The sequence below is a fragment of the Hippocampus zosterae genome, chromosome 15, assembly GCF_025434085.1.
Source record: "Hippocampus zosterae strain Florida chromosome 15, ASM2543408v3, whole genome shotgun sequence".
In the NCBI taxonomy this organism is placed as follows: Eukaryota; Metazoa; Chordata; class Actinopteri; order Syngnathiformes; family Syngnathidae; genus Hippocampus; species Hippocampus zosterae.
This window is the reverse complement of record NC_067465.1, coordinates 8,203,706-8,223,167: the sequence shown is the minus strand read 5'-3', so window position 1 is coordinate 8,223,167 and position 19,462 is coordinate 8,203,706. Positions and strand designations below refer to the sequence as shown.

At 43.1% G+C, this 19,462-nt stretch overlaps 2 protein-coding genes across 5 annotated transcripts in view; one reads left to right on the top strand and one right to left on the bottom strand.

Annotated features, from left to right (window-relative positions):
• ift22 (intraflagellar transport 22 homolog (Chlamydomonas)) overlaps positions 1-14,987 on the top strand; it is a 46,649-nt gene extending 31,662 nt beyond the window's left edge. For all 3 annotated transcript variants that reach the window (XR_007958805.1, XR_007958803.1, XM_052046076.1), the window contains one exon: positions 14,866-14,987. The gene's annotated coding sequence lies outside the window, so the exon portion shown is untranslated. The remainder of the gene's footprint in view (positions 1-14,865) is intronic.
• kiss1ra (KISS1 receptor a) lies at positions 8,541-19,260 on the bottom strand. Of its 2 annotated transcripts, none has more exons than XR_007958801.1 (6): positions 17,278-17,870; positions 14,883-15,007; positions 10,634-10,769; positions 10,308-10,546; positions 9,159-9,719; positions 8,541-8,786 (listed from the first exon to the last, which is right to left on the bottom strand). XR_007958801.1 is itself a non-coding variant. In XM_052046073.1 (6 exons), the coding sequence occupies exons 2-6, from the start codon at positions 17,567-17,569 to the stop codon at positions 9,339-9,341; spliced, it is 1,173 nt and encodes a 390-aa protein (XP_051902033.1). In that variant the 5' UTR covers position 17,570; positions 18,815-19,260; the 3' UTR covers positions 8,541-9,338. The 2 variants fall into 2 exon arrangements, 1 of the variants encoding a protein (XP_051902033.1); XM_052046073.1 differs by adding an exon at positions 18,815-19,260 and having other exon boundaries at positions 8,541-9,719; positions 17,278-17,570.
• Between the last annotated feature and the right edge of the window lie 202 nt (positions 19,261-19,462).

Sequence of the window (19,462 nt, the reverse complement as noted above, 5' to 3'; positions counted from 1 at the left end):
GAGCCATTGAAACGCCTCGACTACCGTTTCCCTTCTTCCTTCCTTCCCCTGCTGCAGCCCGTGTCTTGTTTACCTCCTCACGAGGAACGACGACCAATGGAGAACGTGTCCCGTGGACATGTTGTTTTCATGCGTCAAATACATTTGTTTTTGTTTTTGGTTTTTTTGTCCTTGCCATTCAACTATCCTGCACTGACAAAATGGTGGAGAATTTACTTCCTTTTTATCTCGTCAACCGGACACACCGAATAAAATCATCTGGGCCAAGCTACATTTTTTAAAGTAAACTATATAGCGACCTCGGCGCCCCGGTGATCCAGTGTTTAGCGCGTTGACCTCACAGTGCAGAAGTACCGGGTTCAATTCCAGCTCTGGCCTCCCTGTGTGGAGTTTGCATTTTCTCCCCAGGCCTGCGTGGGTTTTCTCCGGGTAATCTGGTTTCCTCCCACGTTCCAAAAACATGCATGGCAGGCTGATTGGACACTCTAAATTGTCCCTAGGTGTGAGTGTGAGTGCGAATGGTTGTTCGTTTCTGTGTGCCCTGCGATTGGCTGGAAACCAGTTAAGGGTGACACCGCCTACTGCCCGAAGGCGGTTGCGACGGGCTTCTGCACCCTTGTGAGGATAAAGCGGATCGGAAAATGAATTAACTAATTTCGTACCAGCCAATTCTGGACCAAGTCTGAAAAGACGTTTAAAAACGTCTTTGGGAGTGAATGGGTTAATAAGTATAGCGACCTAAAAAAAAAATATATATTTCAAGTAGACTATACCTGGTGTGTTCAGCCAGAGTCAATTTGATCTGTTGACCGGACTTGACTTGAATGCGTTTCCCCCTCATTAGGAGCACCCCTTCCCCCTCCTTTCTCACCCTCTTCCAATAAAAGTCCTCATGGCGCGACCACCCTTCACTCCGTGCTCATCAGCCTCGTTGATTTATTTCCAGGCAAACGCGCCGGCCGCAAGCAGCCTCGTTCAAATATTCTCATCCCAACCTCAAAAGCTTCATCAAAGCCCCCGCTCCCCCGCCTCCCCACTCCTCCATCGCAACGCTCTCGACCACCTCCTCCCCGCTTTTTTCCAGCTCATTTACCTGTGAGTCATCGCTGAGGTTTGGATCGCGGATCAAACCGGGGCACATGGTTGGAAGTAAACCAAACTCAAGCCAAGGGTTTGAGAAAAGGAAGTCCAGGGTCTTGACTTAATTTTGCACCATCCAGACTTGATCGAAAGATGCATTTTTAGAAAGCGATGAAAGCGAGCATGAAAATAAACACGCTCATCAGAGGCTGATTCCATCCGCCGCATTGCGATGCATCCGCCCAAAATGCGGTTGGGATGTGACGAGACCAATTTAGCTTTGTGTTTCCGACCAGGCTTGAATCGAAAAGTTGAACGCAGCCTTTGGGGTCCGCGCACCCCTTCTTCAATGCACACAAAGACTCAGGCTCCACCGGCAAATTCACCTTGAACACCATTTCAAGTTTTCACTATCGTGCTCAAAAGCTCCATGTAAGCAGGAAATTGTGTTGTTTTGGGATGCAGACTTTGATTCTGTGCACCCCTCCCACTCTTGTATTGTGTCACACTAGCCTGCAAATTAAGCTAAAACATTCCATCAAGGTTTCTCGACAATGCCAAAAGTTAATGCACAATCGCTAGTTTTTTTTTTGTTTGTTTTTAGTCTCACCAAAATTGAGGTTATGGTGTGAGAAGTCAACGTACAAAGTCTTTCCCAAACGCACCCCCACATTGATAATTCTTTAGTCTTGCAAAACCGCAAATGAAACTAAAAACACCACAGCAGTGTTTATTGTTATTTATTTATTTATTTATTGCAGAAGAATAATATGAATTCACGTTGTGCTGCTTTCGGTGTGCGTGAGATGGACAACCGGTTGAGTGGCAACAAGGTGCGCGTCGGGGGTGTGACCGGTGTGACTCAGCCGCCAGCTATGTTCTCCTTTTTCTTCTTAGGTAAATGAGTCATCGCTTCGTTCACATATCCATAATAGTTCACATGATGCAAAATCGGGAAGTCATTTTCATGTCTCTCTCCAACCGCATTTGCATCAAAGTTGTCTTCCTCCTGTCACTTGAAGGAGACGAGCCAAATTACGTACGATTCTTGGCAGTGTACTGTTGTGATCCCAGATGATGACTTTAAAAAAGAAAATGCTCGAGCGCAGCATGACTCGCAATACGGTCATGCCCGTTGCTCATGATCAAACCCTTTCTTAAAATAGGACGTGGCGATCTGAGACGTGAATCTACATTTTCTGAACGCTAAATTTGAAGCGTATAGGCACATCAGTCGGGAGGGCAGGATGCGCGTTTGGACACGTCCGCCTGGCGAGCCGCTTTTTGAGAGGAGCCCGATGTGGCGTGGAGGACAGGACGAGGGAAGAACAAAAGGGCTGCGCCCAGCTGTTGAGCGTGATGCGGCGATGACAGTGGCAAAGAAAAAACAAATATGAAAGTTCACATAAAAATATAAAGTACCTTTACAAAACAAGCCTAAATAAATTGTATTTTCATTGTCACGGCAACCAACGACTCAATATTGGCGCCAGTTACAACATCTTTTTCACCCCCAATGTCTTTTTCACCACTCTATCAACCCCAAACTGCAAGACCAAAAGCGAATGGAATATTGTATAAGGAACTCATTTCGGTGCCGTCTTTTGTAAGTTGAGTGATGTATGATGAATAATCGCAATCGCGAGGTTATTTGTCTTATCGTGTTTGTACGTCCTATGATACACACATACACACATAAGCACGCAAGCTAAGGTTATAAATCACACATTGGAGGCACAATGGAACACTTAGCAACAACTTATCAACACGCACGTCACACACAATTGATTCCCGTTGGCCACACTCCAGTGAGTCAGGTACTCCGTCTTTATTTATTTATGTGTGTGTGTGTGAGTGTGTGTAAAACACCACGCCAATCCACCTGGCTCAGTCAAGCTACAATCGCTGAGGGTGCCAGGGCGTGTCTTGTATAAATTGAGGTACAAATCAAGCGTGTTTGAAACACACACGCGCGTGCGCGCACACACACACACACACACATTACTGAATGAGTTAACTCATTTAGTACCAGCCAATTCTAGACCAAGTCTGAAAAGACGTTTAAAAACGTCTTTGGGAGTGAATGAGTTAAAGGTTTTTTTTTTTCAAGCTTTCTCAGAGAATATACATCCCTTGCATCTGAATATGTTTTGGCTAAGCATTTTAATTGCTTGCACTCAGTCTAGCAATAAACTACAAGTCAGTGGCCCGTGCAGGTTCTGTGATCAAGCCCCCTCCCAGCCCCCACACCCCCTCCATCGAGGAGCCAAACTTCTAAAACGCCGCAGGCACAATGTTTAGGTGCTCATTTATTTTTAAACCAGCAGCTTTGGAATGACTTTCTTGAAATAAGTCCCTTGTGCCGGTGGTAGCGCCGTTCCTGGTGTGGTTTCCCTGCACGTGTTGTGACGTCAGCAGAGGAGAAAGGCCTCTTTGTATCCCCCGCCGCTATCCACCCACTTCTCCGTCACCGCCTCTGACAATCATTTTTACCCGCCAGGCCCCGATGTGGCGAAAACAAGTGCACCACATCCACTCGACCATAGTGTTAAGCAGAAGCGTCCTTGTTGAAACTGGGTGCGGCCGAGCACATTTTTGGATTGTGTTGGTAACCAAAACAGCAGCGCCAAACCAAAATAGTCTCTCAGATGAATTCAAGTGGGGAGTAAGACATGCTGTAGTAACATGTTTTCATAAAAATGTAAAAGAGTATGATATATATATATATACTGTATATCTGGAAATGGTCACAATGTAACTCATGCAAGTCATCTCAGTGAGATTTTTCAGAAGATAAAGAAAATATGCCTGTGAGTATTGTTGTAAGTCACCAAATTCAACACACCATTTTTTTGCGCGTATGGCCGACCTAGTGCGGAAATGCTGTCATGTACACCTGATAGTTTCGATGTTGGATTTCAACAAAAAAGAGGCTTTGAGCTCTTTAATGCCACTCTGTTGATGTTTAGTGTCAAAGTAAACATAAAACTAGGAGAAGTACATGTTCTGTATTTAAAACGTAGAAGCTCGCCTTTAGTCCAAGACCTTAATGCTCGTGCCGACACATAATGGGACAGACGTTCATTATATTTTAAGCAACTGTTATTTGACCACAGATGGTGCGGCAACATATTTAAACATTTAATGTAACAGTACTCACCGCCACACATTCTTTATCCGCTGCAAGGAGCTGAGCGATCTCACGACACACACAAACAATATTTAAAGCGGCATCAAATTGTCGACGTGTGTCGGCTTGTGCCAGGAGGATTTACGCGTTGATTTCTGGCAGGCCCGTTGGTGTTACAACGCGACGTTTTCGAGTGTTGTTTTTCAAACCACAGAAGCTCCCGCCATGCCTTTTTCCATCTGCTCGCTTCGGGGACTTCCATTTGGCATGCACTCCTTTATAGACCGCAGCCAAGTTCTTTGTAAGGAAAGTGACTTTTGTTGTTGTTGCTGTTGTTGTCGTGTTGAATTAACCATCCTTGTGATGTCTAACGTTTGGGAAGTGAGGTTGATCGAGTCTTGAAAAACCGGTTGACACAAAAGAGAAGCTGGAGCAGGGATGGTCAGCTAGCGATGAATTTTTTAGTCGAAAAAGGTTCACTGGAGCTGATAAGTTTCAAGTTGCAGTCACAGTGTTCACCACTAGTTGGCAGATATTGCTCAAGAGCCCCTCCAAACCCAAGATTGTACGAGTGAATCAAAGAGGAAGAGACAGCAGTTCCGGGCCCATTGCAATGAGCAACAAGCACTGTAATTATTTTCATTCATAATGTGTACTGCTTTGTTAAAACTGCAGTTGTCTTTTTTTAAGTGCTCTATAAATATAATAGAATTGATGGTTGGGTGTCTTGAAAAGTTAAGAATTCCAGCTTTTATGATATTTACATCAAGATTTGTGAAACAACTCACAGCAGAGCACCTTTTCAAGTGAGCATAGCTATTGGAACGTGTGAGGGATGGGCGATTGATTGCTTAAAAATTAGATACTTGAGTTCGGCTTTGGGTTTCACCTGTGAAAATTGCATTTGCTCTCCAGCAAACGTGACGATCAGAGAGCTATCGATGGGAGAAAAGCAAACCATTTTGAAGCCGAGAGAACAGGCAAAAATCGATCAGAGCTGTTGCACAAAAATTGGGCAGAGCACATACAACAATTTGGAAAGTCCTGAAAAAGAAAGAACACACTGGCATACTGAGCAACAGACATCGCACAGGTCGGCCAAGGGGAGCATCAAGCACTTGATGACAGAAACATTGTGAGAGCTGTGAGGAAAACGCGCAAAGCCGACATGACTACCAATCACAATCCGCTGTTCGAAGAGGACTTGGAGAGAAGAAATATACAAGCCATATACAAGATTTCAAACCACTCATCACCAAAAAGACTCATGATGGTCGCAGTCAAATTAATTCTGAAGTCTACAAAACTATTATACAGAAAAAGCATCCAAACTAATTGGGAGGCACTTCATCATGAAAAATGACAATCACAAAACTTAACTGCCAACACAACAGAGGACTTCATCAGGCGAAAAAAGTGGAAGGCATTAGCCCGGCCAAGTCAATTACAGAACTTTAACTCAATAGAGCCTGGTGAGACATCCAGAAACAAACACGAACTGAGAGAGGCTGCAGTAAAGGCCTGGAAAAGCATTTCATGAAAAACGGGTTTTTGCAAGTGTGGGTTATGCCACCAAATTTTTAATGTTATCCACTCTAAGATAATTTCATCATGTCTGTTTCAATACAAGTGCTCATTTGAATAGTGGGCAGCTTCAAACAAACGGTGCTCTGTCCTGAGTCGTCTCGATGTAATCACTATGAAATAAAAGCTTGAATTCTTAAGTTTTGTCTCATATTCATATTTTAATCTGAAACCCAAATGTCTAAAAAGAAAAAAAAGAATTGATCATAGCAGTGCGGTAGCTCTCAAACGAAGGCGAGCGATTCAATGCATTGTCAAGCAACCACTGATGATCATTTGAGCGTAGCATTTTAGCTCTATAGCGCCCTCCTTAGGGGCCCTCGGTGTGGTGATCTTTGCATCAGGCTATTATGTGAACTGCGGGGGTGAAAAAAAAGCCTTTTCACGTCTTAACAAGCTACTCTTAGTAAGCTGTCTTTTCTTTTAGCGTGCACATTTGGGAGCTAGACTGAGGAAATGGACTACTTAAGAGACAGTTAATTATGCTATTAAGTGAACTCCTCAAATAAGCCCCGATCGTCTCGGCTGTCATCATCGGAGTGGCTGGCTGATGGGAACAGAATAACCGATGGAGGATCTTTCATTCCAAAAAAAAAAAAAAAACCACTCCAGTTTACCGGCAAATGGGGAGGCTTCAAACAAAATAGAAAATAACAGCGAACCGCCATTATTTAGCTATTTTCCACGCCGACCGTCGCGCCTTCAGGTGTGATTACCCACGGGAGGCGCAAATAAAATGATGAGTCACATTGATGAAAAGTCAAGGAGACGTCGAGTCATTCCCCTCCCACTGACAATTCGACACCGAACGACAGCGGGGAAAGTTTAAAAACACTTCAAGAACCTTCCTCTTAAGATAATGGTAAAATGTGCTTGTTTTAAAGATGGTAGGGGGGGGGGGGGGGGGTTCTTCACATATTTCTATCTATTGATCTTTTTTCACTCTTCCAATATAAAAAAAATCACACAATTTCATGCATAGGTATTTTTTCAACTGTCTTTAGGAGTTTTTAGAGCATTTTAATAATGTCTTATTATTTATTATGCTTACTTCCCCACCATAACATTGTATCATTGATGAAATTTGTTGTTTCGGTCCTTCTTTGGACCTGTCATTTAAGAGCAAAACCTAATTATTAACCAAGTATGATTTCATATTTATTTCTTAAACCTGCTGACATGTGTCATACTAAATTTAGACCTTTTTAAAAAGTCTCCAAATGACATTCTATATTTTTGCAATGATTATTCTGCTGGTTGTATTTTTCATTTTACCAAATAAAAGAACAATACTTTCATTCTTTATTTCTTCTTTTTCACGTTGCAAAATTTTAAAATATATTTTACAGTAAAATAATGTCTTATTTCTTATCTGTTGTATTACGTTACGGCTCATAATTGACCATTAAAAAAAATCTGCAATAAATACGTTCTTGAAAAAAGAAATTGAATTACATTTATCCTGATGGCAATATTTTCTTTTTTTTCTCTCTCTCGCTCTTCAGAGTAATCACTTTAAAACGGTGACTAGCATGCATGCATTTTAAAGAATCACACATTTTAAAATATTTATTTTCGGTTTTGATAATTAGATATGATTATACTGCATATATTTCACACTGTCTGACTTCCAGATTGGCAGAAAATCTAGATTTATTGTAAAGTTACGATTAAATTAATCCTCGTGCACTCATTCAGCGCCACCCAAACCCTTTTTCATTTTTTTAAATGATTTGTACTGTGTTCTTCCGGATATATTTTAATGATCCAGCAGGTTTCACGGACTCACGAATACGGTGACTGCACAAAAGAAATGAGCATGAAAAGATGAGTCATTTCGCAGCAGCGTAGCACACAAAGGAAAACCCTCTGGCTTTTGTCCCAACGGCTTGGGAGCGAATTCGACCTCCCACATGATGATCTTTGCTCTTTGTTTATTTATATATTTGCTTGTTTGTGTCCTTACTTGCCTGCGGCTTTCGTTAACTAGCACAACCTTGAAACCCGAATGGCGCGTACAAGTCGTTAATGTTGTTCGAACTTGTTTTTTATTTATTTATTTATTGTTGTTGTTGTTTTATTGTGTGCCCCCCTGACCCCCGCTTAGGTCGCCCAAACATGCTGCGAGATCGATTCACTCATGTTTGCGTTTTTATGGCTCAACAAACATGAAAGAGAAACACAAGTGCTAAAGTGCTGCTTCGAACCTGCAGGTGTATTTCTTTTATATAACCGACATGGTTTAAAGTATTCATAAAAGCAATTTCAGAATAAATATTTTAGTGCGAACTTGAATTATTTAATTTTATTATTTGGGGTTTTTTGGGGGCTAGCCAAGGCTTCTTCTCCATCTTCATCTTCTCTCCACATCGTTAGTCAAGGCTGCTCCTTTTTATGGTAATGATTGCCACAAACGCTCTGACGATGACCAACAAAGGCAGATTTTACCCGAAATTTTGATTAACACAACATCCGATCGTTGCACTGTCTGACATGATGGCCCCTTGAGCAGCATGGTGGACAAGCATTAAGACAAGTTTGAATCTCGCCGCATTGCTTGAAACTGAAATGGTTTCTAGCTAGGCAAAAGGTGTCCAAATGTATCCCCCCAAAAAAGCACAACTAGAATAATTGGGTGTCTTTATTGTACAAAGGTGACTATATTTGAAGCGCTGGACATAAGACAGAAAGTCAAACACACTGCAAGCGTGGTCGTGAGCCATGACACTCAACGCAACTAGGCTAGCCTGTCTCATGCAAATAAGCACGGTCTCTTCCCCGACTTAGGTCATGTTGAGCTTTTTTTTTTTGTCACGACTGTATGCTCGTGATTGCGATTGAGTAAATGGATGAAGTTATACAATGTAGCTGTAGCTTTGCATGGCGTTTGGCTTTCACATTCAAATGACTTCGACGCAGCTTGCCAGCTCCTCAGTCGCGAGCAACAAAAGAAATTGGCCCCCGGTTTGAGGAAACTGCCAATGTAAATTAGCTCGACTGTGACATCACAGCAGAATGGCTTGCTCAAAAGACATATTCAGACTTCGACGACCCCCTTAAAATGTACTTGTGTAATTGTACATAAGGTATCAGGGTTTTCAAGCGTAAACATTGAATGTGTGAAACTTTTACAATTTTCTGTGCATATCAAGGGATAGAAAATGAGTCGGCGCTCCCCCACCACACAAGATTTGATAACTGGGCATAGAATGACCTTGGCTGGAAAGTTAAGTTAAGATATGCGCTGCTGGAGAGGCAGCCACTCAGGGGGCGCCATCATAATGGCGGAATGGAAAAGGGGAAATGCTTAAATTTGGGCCGGTTATCCAAATTTCAAAATCTCCTTTATATCCAAAAAGTCAACCATGAATCTCCGTTAAGTTGCCAAGTGGCGTTCCAGATGGGCCAACACTGTCGAGATTGGCAGGGAAACAAAGTGCGCAAATGATTTCAGTGTCCTTCGCATTCATAACATTGTTCCGTTTGGCTTTCAGAGCTGTTATCTCTCAGTTGGAAAGAAGCCGGTTGTCCTTTTTGAATTCCCTCAATTTGCGTCGTGATTGTTGTTGCCTTCCTCCGCCGGGACAAACTTGATCTCGGCGTTGGCCGTCCTGGAGGCCATGCTGCTGTCCCTGACTTTGTGTCTGTACAGGAAGGGAAAGGTCTTCCTGAAAGACTTCTGGAAACTGGCGCCCATGAAGCCGTAAACAATGGGGTTGACCGAGGAGTTGGCATAAGACATGCAGTTTGCCCACGTCTTGATCTTATACGTGGCATACGTTGCCCGAAAATTAGGATAGAAGGACTGAAAGAGGACAAAGATCTGGATGGGACCCCAGCATAGGGCAAATAGCAGGACAATAACGACCACCATCTTGGAGACCTTCCTTCTGATGCTGATGGTTCTCTCAGACAGCAGGTTGACCTGAGCAGGAAACAGTAACGGCATGTTCGTCACCACAGAAACTAAAATCCGACGTAAACAGGATGACGCCTGTCGTCAAATTTACAGCACTACGCAGTGAGCAAGCTAGCCGTCACTTTGTCTGACGTGACGCTTGCTTGGGTGCCTCTCGTTTCCCTTAAACGTGCCTGGAGTTGAGTGGCATTCATTATCTGCTTTCCCAGGCCATAGATTACAACGTAGCGGTCATCAGCTTGGGATATCGCCAAAGGACGTCCACGTCTACATCTTTCTGTGACTCTTCCAGTCTCTCGGCATCTTTACTCTGCAGAAGCCTGATAACAATCCGGATCATTTCATTCAGGTCTTTTAGGAAGGAAACATCGAAAACATGTAGGATAGGGCCCCCTGAGGACCGTAGTTGCCCACCCCTGATCTACTTCATCCTTCTACCAATATACTCACTCTCTCTTCGTCAAATTTCCAAACAATCAATCTCCTCTTTCTATCTTTGCCCCCAAAACATCTACCCTTGGCAACATTTGCCTCTGACCATGACTTGGATGACTGAAAATGAACCCAGAAATAAGCCAGAGACCTCACCCATACCTGGTAGTTGTTGTCTCCTGGCTCCACGGTTGGTTGACCGACCCTCTTCACCATCATACTGTAGCAGAAGGAAATGGTGAGGACGGGCAACAGGTAGGCAGCGATAAACTGGTAGAGGATGAAGGCCCTCTCGTGAGTCTTGGAGGGGAACCTCTCCATGCAGTACTGCCTGGGACCGTACCAGTACCCCTCCTCGATACGCTGGTACATGAGGATCGGCGTAGACAGGATGAGAGAGCCTGAGCAACCACAGACGACACAACGGCCTCGAGTTTTCAACCTTATACACGGGGTCGAACGCAGTAGGATTTTATGTCAAGACAAACCGATCCAAATGCAGACGCTGACAATCATGGCCACTCTGGGGGTGCGGTGCCGGAGGGATTTTAACGGGTAGACCGTGATGTAGCAGCGATCGCCACTCATTGCAGTCAGTGTGATGCAGGTGGCTTGGACGGTCACCTAAAACACAGAAAACACAGATTTGGTATCCTAAAGGTTTTTGATGTGACATCCTTGATTAGATTTTTACAACTTATCCGGGAACTGGCCCAAAGTCCAATAGTAAGCTCTGTGGAACATATTTGGGGTACACCAATAATGTACCTGTAGTTGGCTTTCTTTGCTCAAAATGAGTTGACAAAGTTGTAAACGCGCCATCGTTCCAGCTCTGAAGCCGGGAAAGTCACGCGTCGTCTTTGTCCTGACCCAACATTCTGCAGTCGTGCATTTCATGCAGTCCAGTGTCCCAAAAAATACTTCAACTGTACCCCTATTTCTGACATTTACAAAAAATTTTTTTAAAAATGCCACCTAAAATCTCCTTTTTCGAATTCTTTATCGACGGTTTTGTTCCATTCGTGCGTCCTTGTTCACGTTACGAAATTCTTAGTTGGAGTCAAACAGACCTTGAGGAAGATTAGTAAAACCTCACCTTTCTAAGTGTGACAGGCTGATTTTTTTCCAAGGTTTCTTTTTAAAGTGCCAATGCAATTTTATTTGAGATTTCTACACCTACGCGCTTGTTCCCAAACAGACCATGAAACAAATGGCTGATCATTTTTTCCCCTTCTTTCTGCCGCCAAGGGCCCATGATTGCCACTTTTCTCTCAGAGATAAATATGTTTGCAGCAAATCATCAGGTTGGCAAGAACTTCAAAGTCACGCTACGTCATCAAAGCTTTTTTCGAAAATTCAGGTGGATAGTGCTGGAATTCAGTTGGAGTTTTTTCAAAACCACATTCATTAAAAATACATCAATAAATTACCCGCCACACCTTGTCACCCATGCCAACAAGCGAAAGCCCACGAAGACTATTTGGACCTCACCTTGGGACTTTGACGTCACAGTGTTTGACTCATCCACTTCCAGACCGAAAATGAATGTCGCTTGCGCAAAGCTTCAGTGTGGCAAACAACCATTTGCATACGAGCCATTGAAACATTCATTGCTAAAATCACTTTTACAATCAAGGTTACTCACTACAAACTCGGGTACTCACTAATGGGTACAGATACCAGTTTGAGATCAGATTGACCCAAATGTGCGGAATACTATCCCACCATTTACTGCTTTCAAATGGACCCATAAAAAAAAAAGATGGAACCATTTCATTAAAAAAATAGTTTGTATTGTTGTCAGAGATTTTCTCGGACAAAGTTAAAGGAACGACTCGGCACACAGGAAAATTGTCTTCAATATCGGCGGGAGCGGACCTCTGAGAGCGAACGACGGTTGTTGCTCCGCGATCACACTCAAAGTCCCGTCTCCGCGAGTTCCACATTTTATTGTAACATATGCAAAATACAAGAAAAACACTGCCCCCAATATTTGCATGCCGCACCCCCGGTCGGGCCCCTCAGTAGTGGTTGGTTACCTGTTTTTCAACCTCGAACCACCAGTACATTGGCGCCTTTTCTGGCTGGTCTACATCGAATTAGCATGCTGTAGACTTTGCGGATGGTCAATGTCGTCTGGGCGCGACGGGTGTTCTCAACTCGTCTTTTGTTGCTCAACCGCTGTTCCCGGATTATTCATTCCCCTTTTGTGACCGAGTTTCGCCTTCTCCCCTGTGGTCGCCCACCTGTATTGACGTGCTAATTGTGGGCTTCAACAGCCCGCCGGCCAAATGGCCGGCGCCTTTGTGTGTAGGCATTTGGGGGTGCTGGATATGCACCCAAACGCTTCGATGTGCCCAAATAAATGAAACTTTAAACATGATACATTTTTGCTCATAGATTCTTCTAACAATTGTGTTGTACATAAAGTGGATAAAGCAAACTATAAATAAATAAATATATTTTTCAATCAAATGAGCACCCTTTAGAAACATTGTTCGAGTTTTGACAAGGACAGCACACATGAGCCCCCCCCACTGTTCCTCGAGGCAACCATCCCACACAGCCGAATAGAATCCAATTAATTTTAAGAACGATAAGCTTTTTAATGCTTGGAAGGAGAGAATATAATGTAATATTCTCAGAATGTGTCTCGTCAGATGCCGATAAGACAAGACAGACAAGCCTTGTGCAAAAATAAATGAAAAGAAATTTGACGACTGCATAAATTATGATGCTGGCTGCTTTAGCTCAAATTGCACACAAAAAAAGCTCCTCTGTTCTTTTGGGACATCACAAAACACATTAAGGTTTGAAACTTTAAATGGATTATTCAAGCCAGAAGCCGCTTGGGGTTGGGGCATGAAAGAAGTTTTTTTTTCCTCTCCTGATGCTTTTTGCAGATAATTATCCTTTCCATCCACTTAACCGTCTCAGTGAACCTGCCTGTTGATTTTGATCAGCTAGGGGCAGGTAACTGGTTTAAATGACGCAGGTTGCTACTGGACCCAAAAATGCAGGTGGGGGGAAAGCGACTGATAGAAATGTTCAAATTGAAGTCGCAGTTGGGTCACTTGTATCCGAAGGCACTTTTCTCTCATCGGAATAACCATGGGATAAGTCACATGCTTCTTCACACTGAGTAGTAGTTTGGTTTGGTTTGGTTTGGTTTGGTTTGTTTGTTTGAGGGCATCTGCCACAGGCTTTTCTGCCCTGCTCATTTAAGTTATGTCGTGTGATTTTGTTTGTTTTACTTTTAACAGCAGCAACAGCTTAGTTACACCCCACCCCCACTTTTATAACAGTTCAGAATGTCCTGAAGGAAAACTCAATATTGGAATATTACTCAACGATTATTATATTACATCCCCCTCCCCCTCGTTTTTACTTCTTCCAATTTAGGTCAGCACCTGCGATATTCTCATCACATTGTGCTCATTTAAAACGTCCATTTCAGGAAAAGTTGCCCACCTATGTCACATTGACCTCTCGCTAATGGTGCATTTTCCTCAAGAAAATGTCTTGAATGAATGGTTGGTGGATCGCGAGCAGGGGTACAACGGAACCTTTGGAATTGTAACACTACGATTCTACAGAGTACTTTCCAACCGGTCTGGTGGCGAAACAGCTCATTGAGTGACAGCTCTTCAGAAAGAGCTGTCAGAAAGAGGATTTTCACGGCAGATAATTCAGCACATTGTTTGTGACAGATGCGAGGTGATGCACGCAAACCTTCTCAATTATTCAGGAAGGGCCCGAGAGTTCCTGCGGTAAAACAGCTTCTATCAACAGGAAGAGGTGTTACGCTATATTCACACTGCAGAGTGCTCAAGAGACTAATTTATATCGTCGGCGAATCTGCGGATTTGTTTTGAGTAACAGTGTTGTCTCTATATTTAACTTTAATTTAATCCCACTTGAAGCACAAAGCTTCAACATTTGAGGTGCTGGTCGTAATTCAGGTTCGTTTATTACATGTGACAATGATGTGACATCCTCTTTAGTAGACGTCTCCATTAAATGACGAGCTTGAGGAGCGTTGTCACATATCTGCAAAACATTTCTACCTCCTCCTGCCTTGCTATTCTGGCGATATGGTCCCTACACCCCGGACCATATTTACTTCCAGAAACACTCTATGTCGTCAATTGTATTGAACAAAATAATCATAATTGGAATCGCGTTGAAATATGTTCGATTGTTTTACGATTCTATGAGTTCTGCTTAAATTTGCAATGTCACACTCATATGCAGATTTGCCATGGCCTCATTTCTTTATTGTCACAACTCATACACACCATAAAAAAAATTACACTTGCCGCTGCGTCTTACTTCTGTCACATTTTGTATACATAAAAAAAGCAACAACAAAAAAATGGTGGTAAATATTGTAAGCCTAATAGCAAAATTGCAAATATTGTTCTAGCTTTCTGCTGCGGTATCATGTGTGTGCGTGCGTGCGTGCGTGTGTGTGTTTTCTGAAAACATCCCCAAATGACTCAGTCGCTCATGCTTTCAACAGAACCTAAACTATGTGATGGATTTTGTGAAAGCATAGCGTACACTGCCTGACTTTGGTGAGCATGTTGTTAAAAGCAGGCTTTTAGGCTTCACTGGACATGCTCTGTATAATCTTTGAGCATCCACATAAAAGGCAGAGAGAACGCATTCATTATATTTGACCAGAAGCGCAAATTTTTGTTGTGTTTGTCATCATTAGTGTCGGAGTCTTTTTACCTGCTGCAAGAAGGCCACAAATTTGCACATGAAGTTGCCAAAAATCCAACTGGGCAGCGGGTAGAGGGTGGCCGTGAAGGGAACGCAACACACCAGGAAGATGATGTCGGTGGCGGCCAGGTTTGCTGCATTTGGGGGTGAGATGACACAATGCAGTCACTTTGTTACTTCATGTATTTCAGAGGAATTTGGATGGATGGATGGATAGATGGCCCCACTTTGATGCCCACCACCACCAACAACAACATGCGTGACCCAAAAAAATGTCATAATAATGAAAACAAACATTGACAATTTAATTTCAGTTATTATTATTCTTGGGCGGCCCGGTAGTCCAGTGGTTAGCATTTCTGCTTCACAGTGCAGAGGTACCGGGTTCGATTCCAGCTCCGGCCTCCCTGTGTGGAGTTTGCTAGTTCTCCCCAGGGACTGCGTGGGTTTTCTCCGGGTGCTCCGGTTTCCTCCCACATTCCAAAAATATGCATGGCAGGCTGATTGAACACTCTAAATTGTCCCTAGGTGTGAGTGTGAGCGTGGATGGTTGTTCGTCTATGTGTGCCCTGCAATTGGCTGGCAACCGATTCAGGGTGTCCCCCGCCTACTGCCCGGAGACAGCTGGGATAGGCTCCAGCACCCCCCGCGACCCTAGTGAGGATCAAGTGGTACGGAAGATGAATATTATTATTCTAATTTATAGGTTTTCATAAAAAAATTTTTTTTTTTTTACTTTTTACAAAAAGTATCCTAATAAATATTGTCCAAGATGCAAAATAACAAGAATGAATGACAATTACCATGCAGGCGAGAATTGTGTTTATTATGCCAATTAAAAGGAATGAATACAAATACAAATCATTTTATTCTTGGGGTTTTTTTTCCACGATATTTTATAAAAAGATAGAAGTAATAAATATACTTCATTCGTTCGCATTGTCCAAATTCATCGAAAATGTTTTCAAAACAAATAATGAAGATGAGAACTTTAATTTACGATGAACGACAGATGGTTTCAGATTCCGTGTGCAACTTTCACTCGTCGCTACACAATAAAAAAATCTGCAGTGACAGCTGCAATTTATCATTCTGTAAGCAATTTTAACCTGCTGTTGCAGCTGCCGGTACAATGTGGTATTCAGAATAGATGTACCAAACGCTATCTTCCGATGTTCCGATTTAATCACAAGAGTAGCAGAGAGGTAGCGCAGGTGGTGCTCTTCCCTCTAATCTGTTTGCTGAATGCTAAAATGTTCTCCACCGGGCCTATGAGGTAATGTTATTCCTACATTAAATTCATGCCACATATACTCTGCACACACACACAGTGACTGCAGGGGAGAGGGGAGGAATGCATGGCGGGCAGTGTGGGGGTGGGGGCTTCTTATTCAACACCTGACATAATGGAACAGATTCTTCCTGGCCTAGTGAGATCATGGACAGAAAAGCAATGAAGGCGATTTAATATTGCCATCAATCAAACAAAAAATGACTTCACCGTTTCTTCATATTTTTAATGTCTTAGTGATACGCAACTCAACAAGAGTATTTCACAACGCAAAAATAAGTTACAGTGATAAAATAAAAGAACTATCATAAAAACTTGACTTTTAGAAATCCTAGTCATCAGCATGGTGGCGGGTACCGAGAGACATAAAACACAGGGGAGCTTTCTTAACCAGCTCTCTTGATCGTTCGTGAAATGGGTGTCCGTAGGCGCTTTGTTATGTTCTCTAACTGAACATTAGGTGGCAGTGTTGCCATAAAAATACTGTTGAGATGAAATAGCCTGTGGAGAAAATACAGTGTTTGGCAATTTTGCCTCCCAACACCACATACTGAACCTGGGTAGGGATGATTAACCCTTTCATGCACCCTGTAACCTAATAACATGATAAGATGTCCACTATAGTCACCGCTGTCCATGAAAACCGATTTCCGTCCTTACTTAATTTTTCCTTTTTTTTAAAAAAACCTACTTGTCCTCCATCCTTCCTCCCAAAAATGGGCGTACGTCCAGGACAGACGGATGGACCGTTGCATCCCAGGGACAGAATGCCCATCTCTGGTCTTAAACAGCACGTTGAGTAGCAGAAAGTGTTTTTTTTCAATCTCAAAAAAAATAAATAAAAATACAACAAAAAAAGTATCTAATAAATAGTGGTGGTGAAATAAAGGCTCTTGTCATCTTCATCGCAACACATGCTTCTTGCAAAGCATACTTGGTGGCATCTGTAAAGCAAATGTTTATGGCACTGTTCCAGTAGTCAGACCCTGACTCAAATAATCATGAGGTGCATTTGATGCCCATTCGCTGAGCCTTAATTCGATTTTGTGTGTCCTTGCATCCTTTTTCCTGTTTGTGTGCGGTGTGCGTGTGTGTGTGTGTGCCTTTCCTCACCTATGTAAAAGTTGGTGGCCGTCCTCATCTGCCTGTGCTTGGAGATGACGTAGATAACCAAAGAGTTGCCCACCAAGCCCACCAGCATGATGAGGGAGAAGAAGAGGGGTACCAGCCAGGCGTCGGTAAGAAAGGGATGCTGCTCGCCATCCTCCTTCTCGCTCACCTCCCACCGTTGCCGCTGCTCCCCCTCGCCGTTGTCGCGTCCCCCCCGCGAGAAGTTCGCCTCGGAGCTGTTCAGCCATAAGCTCAGCTCCATGGAGGTTCTCTCAGAGGAAGAATAGGGGTGCATTCTTGGGATTAAGAAGGAGAAAAGTAGAGAAAAAAATGAATAGTAATCAAAAATGCGCTGTCAGGAGGAGGGATGCCGAGTGAGGGACGGGACCGAAATGCCATTGAAGTTGCAGAGAGCTCATTTTAATCACACAGAGCGCAACTCGTTCCACTGGCAATCGCAGCTTCTTCCGTCACCTCCTCTTGCTCGGTCCATTTGTGTAACTCGCCTCCTCAAAACTTCATATTCGATCGGTAAGCAGGGGTGGAGGGGTGGGGGGGAATCAGACGTCACCCATTGGACAGATGAAGCGAGAGCATCCTCGGCTGCACCGAGGCAAAGCCCATCCTGATGGTGGCATTATAGTAGGAGCAAAGGAGGCACACACGCACGCGCGCACTGAGACTGAACGCACTTAGAGCAGGATCGAGGGAGAAATAGATGATGGCGGGGGTCTCTTAGCAACGTTTTCCCTCATTCCATCTGTGTGCAACAATTCCTTCATGAGACCACCTTTTGTTTCAAGAGGATACTAAGTATACTGACTCAGTTCCATGAATACTATTACTTGGAATAATAATAATAATATCATTAATATTTATTGGTGTTTTTATATTGCTGAATAAGTAAACAAGCAGGTGGATATCCCATTTGATTTTTAATTTGAATTTTGCACCCCAAAAAATGACTGACAGGAACTCAAGATACTGCAAAAATGTGTTATTGCTGCAATTTGGACTTTTTTTTCCAGTGGCGTGGACAGGAGGGAGGCGGGGGGGGGGGGGGGGCAATATGTCCGTCGATGAAAATTTTTAGTCATAGCCTTGAGCTGTTATTTCAATATTTCTTACATAACGTGACCTTTTGTTCCATCATTTTAGCGTGTGTGCATGTGCGATCGAGAAGTGGCCATGTCAAAAGTTTTGTCAAAAGCTTGTGTCGTTTTTTCCACGTTGGATGAGACAATGCTTGACATGTAATAAAAAGGCTGATATCACTGGGAACACTGGAGTGGCAACTCGCTATTGTAGAGCAGATAATTGGGTGTAAAGTGGAGCCTCTCGTTCTAACAGGTGGGAGTTACCACAAGCAGCTTCCCAATAAGCACTTTTGCATTCTTTTTTTGACATGTGGTACAGAAAATACTCTGCGGAATAAAATTATGTAACGTTGCATTTTTATGACATAAATGAAACACAAAATCTCCCATGGATGCCATTTTTCGGCCAGTGCCTTTCTTAAGGTAGAGTCGTGAACACTGACCCGACTCTGGAGTTCTTCGGGTGTTGTTCTCGGTTCTTTCGCAACCTCCTGGATGAGTCGTCGTCGAACTCTTTGGGTAATTTTTGCTGGTCGACCACTCCTGGGAATGTTTGCCAATGTTCTAAGTTGGAGAATGGAGAACCATTTGTGGATAATGGCCCTGAAAGTGGTTTGCCAAAGCTTCACAGTCTTGAAAATGAATTTGTAACCTTTTCCGGACTGATGGATTTCAATAACTTTTTTTCAAATTTCTTCGGATCGTGTTTTTTGATGTTTTTTGAGATCTTGTACTTGACTTTGCTTTGTCTGAGTGTTTCTTTTTTGGTTCGGTGCCTTTGTCTAGAGAAGCCATTAGCATTATGAAGAATGAGGAAGTCAACTTCAGGCTCCGTCAGCGTGACGCTTAGGAAGCGACGGGGGCAATTAGCGATTGTATGTGTACGGAAGTGGCGATAGGATGGTAACGGGGGTTAAAAAAAAAAAAAAAGTTAATGAGACGAAAAAAGTTGTGGCAGTGAGAACTAAGAACGCTGATGATAGTTCGCCGATGTGAAGGTGGCTGACTTTTAGAGGTGACCGTTAGGCTTTTGCGCGCGAGGGAATGACAGCTGAATACAGATGCAAAGTTGAGCTTCTGATCAAAGCATA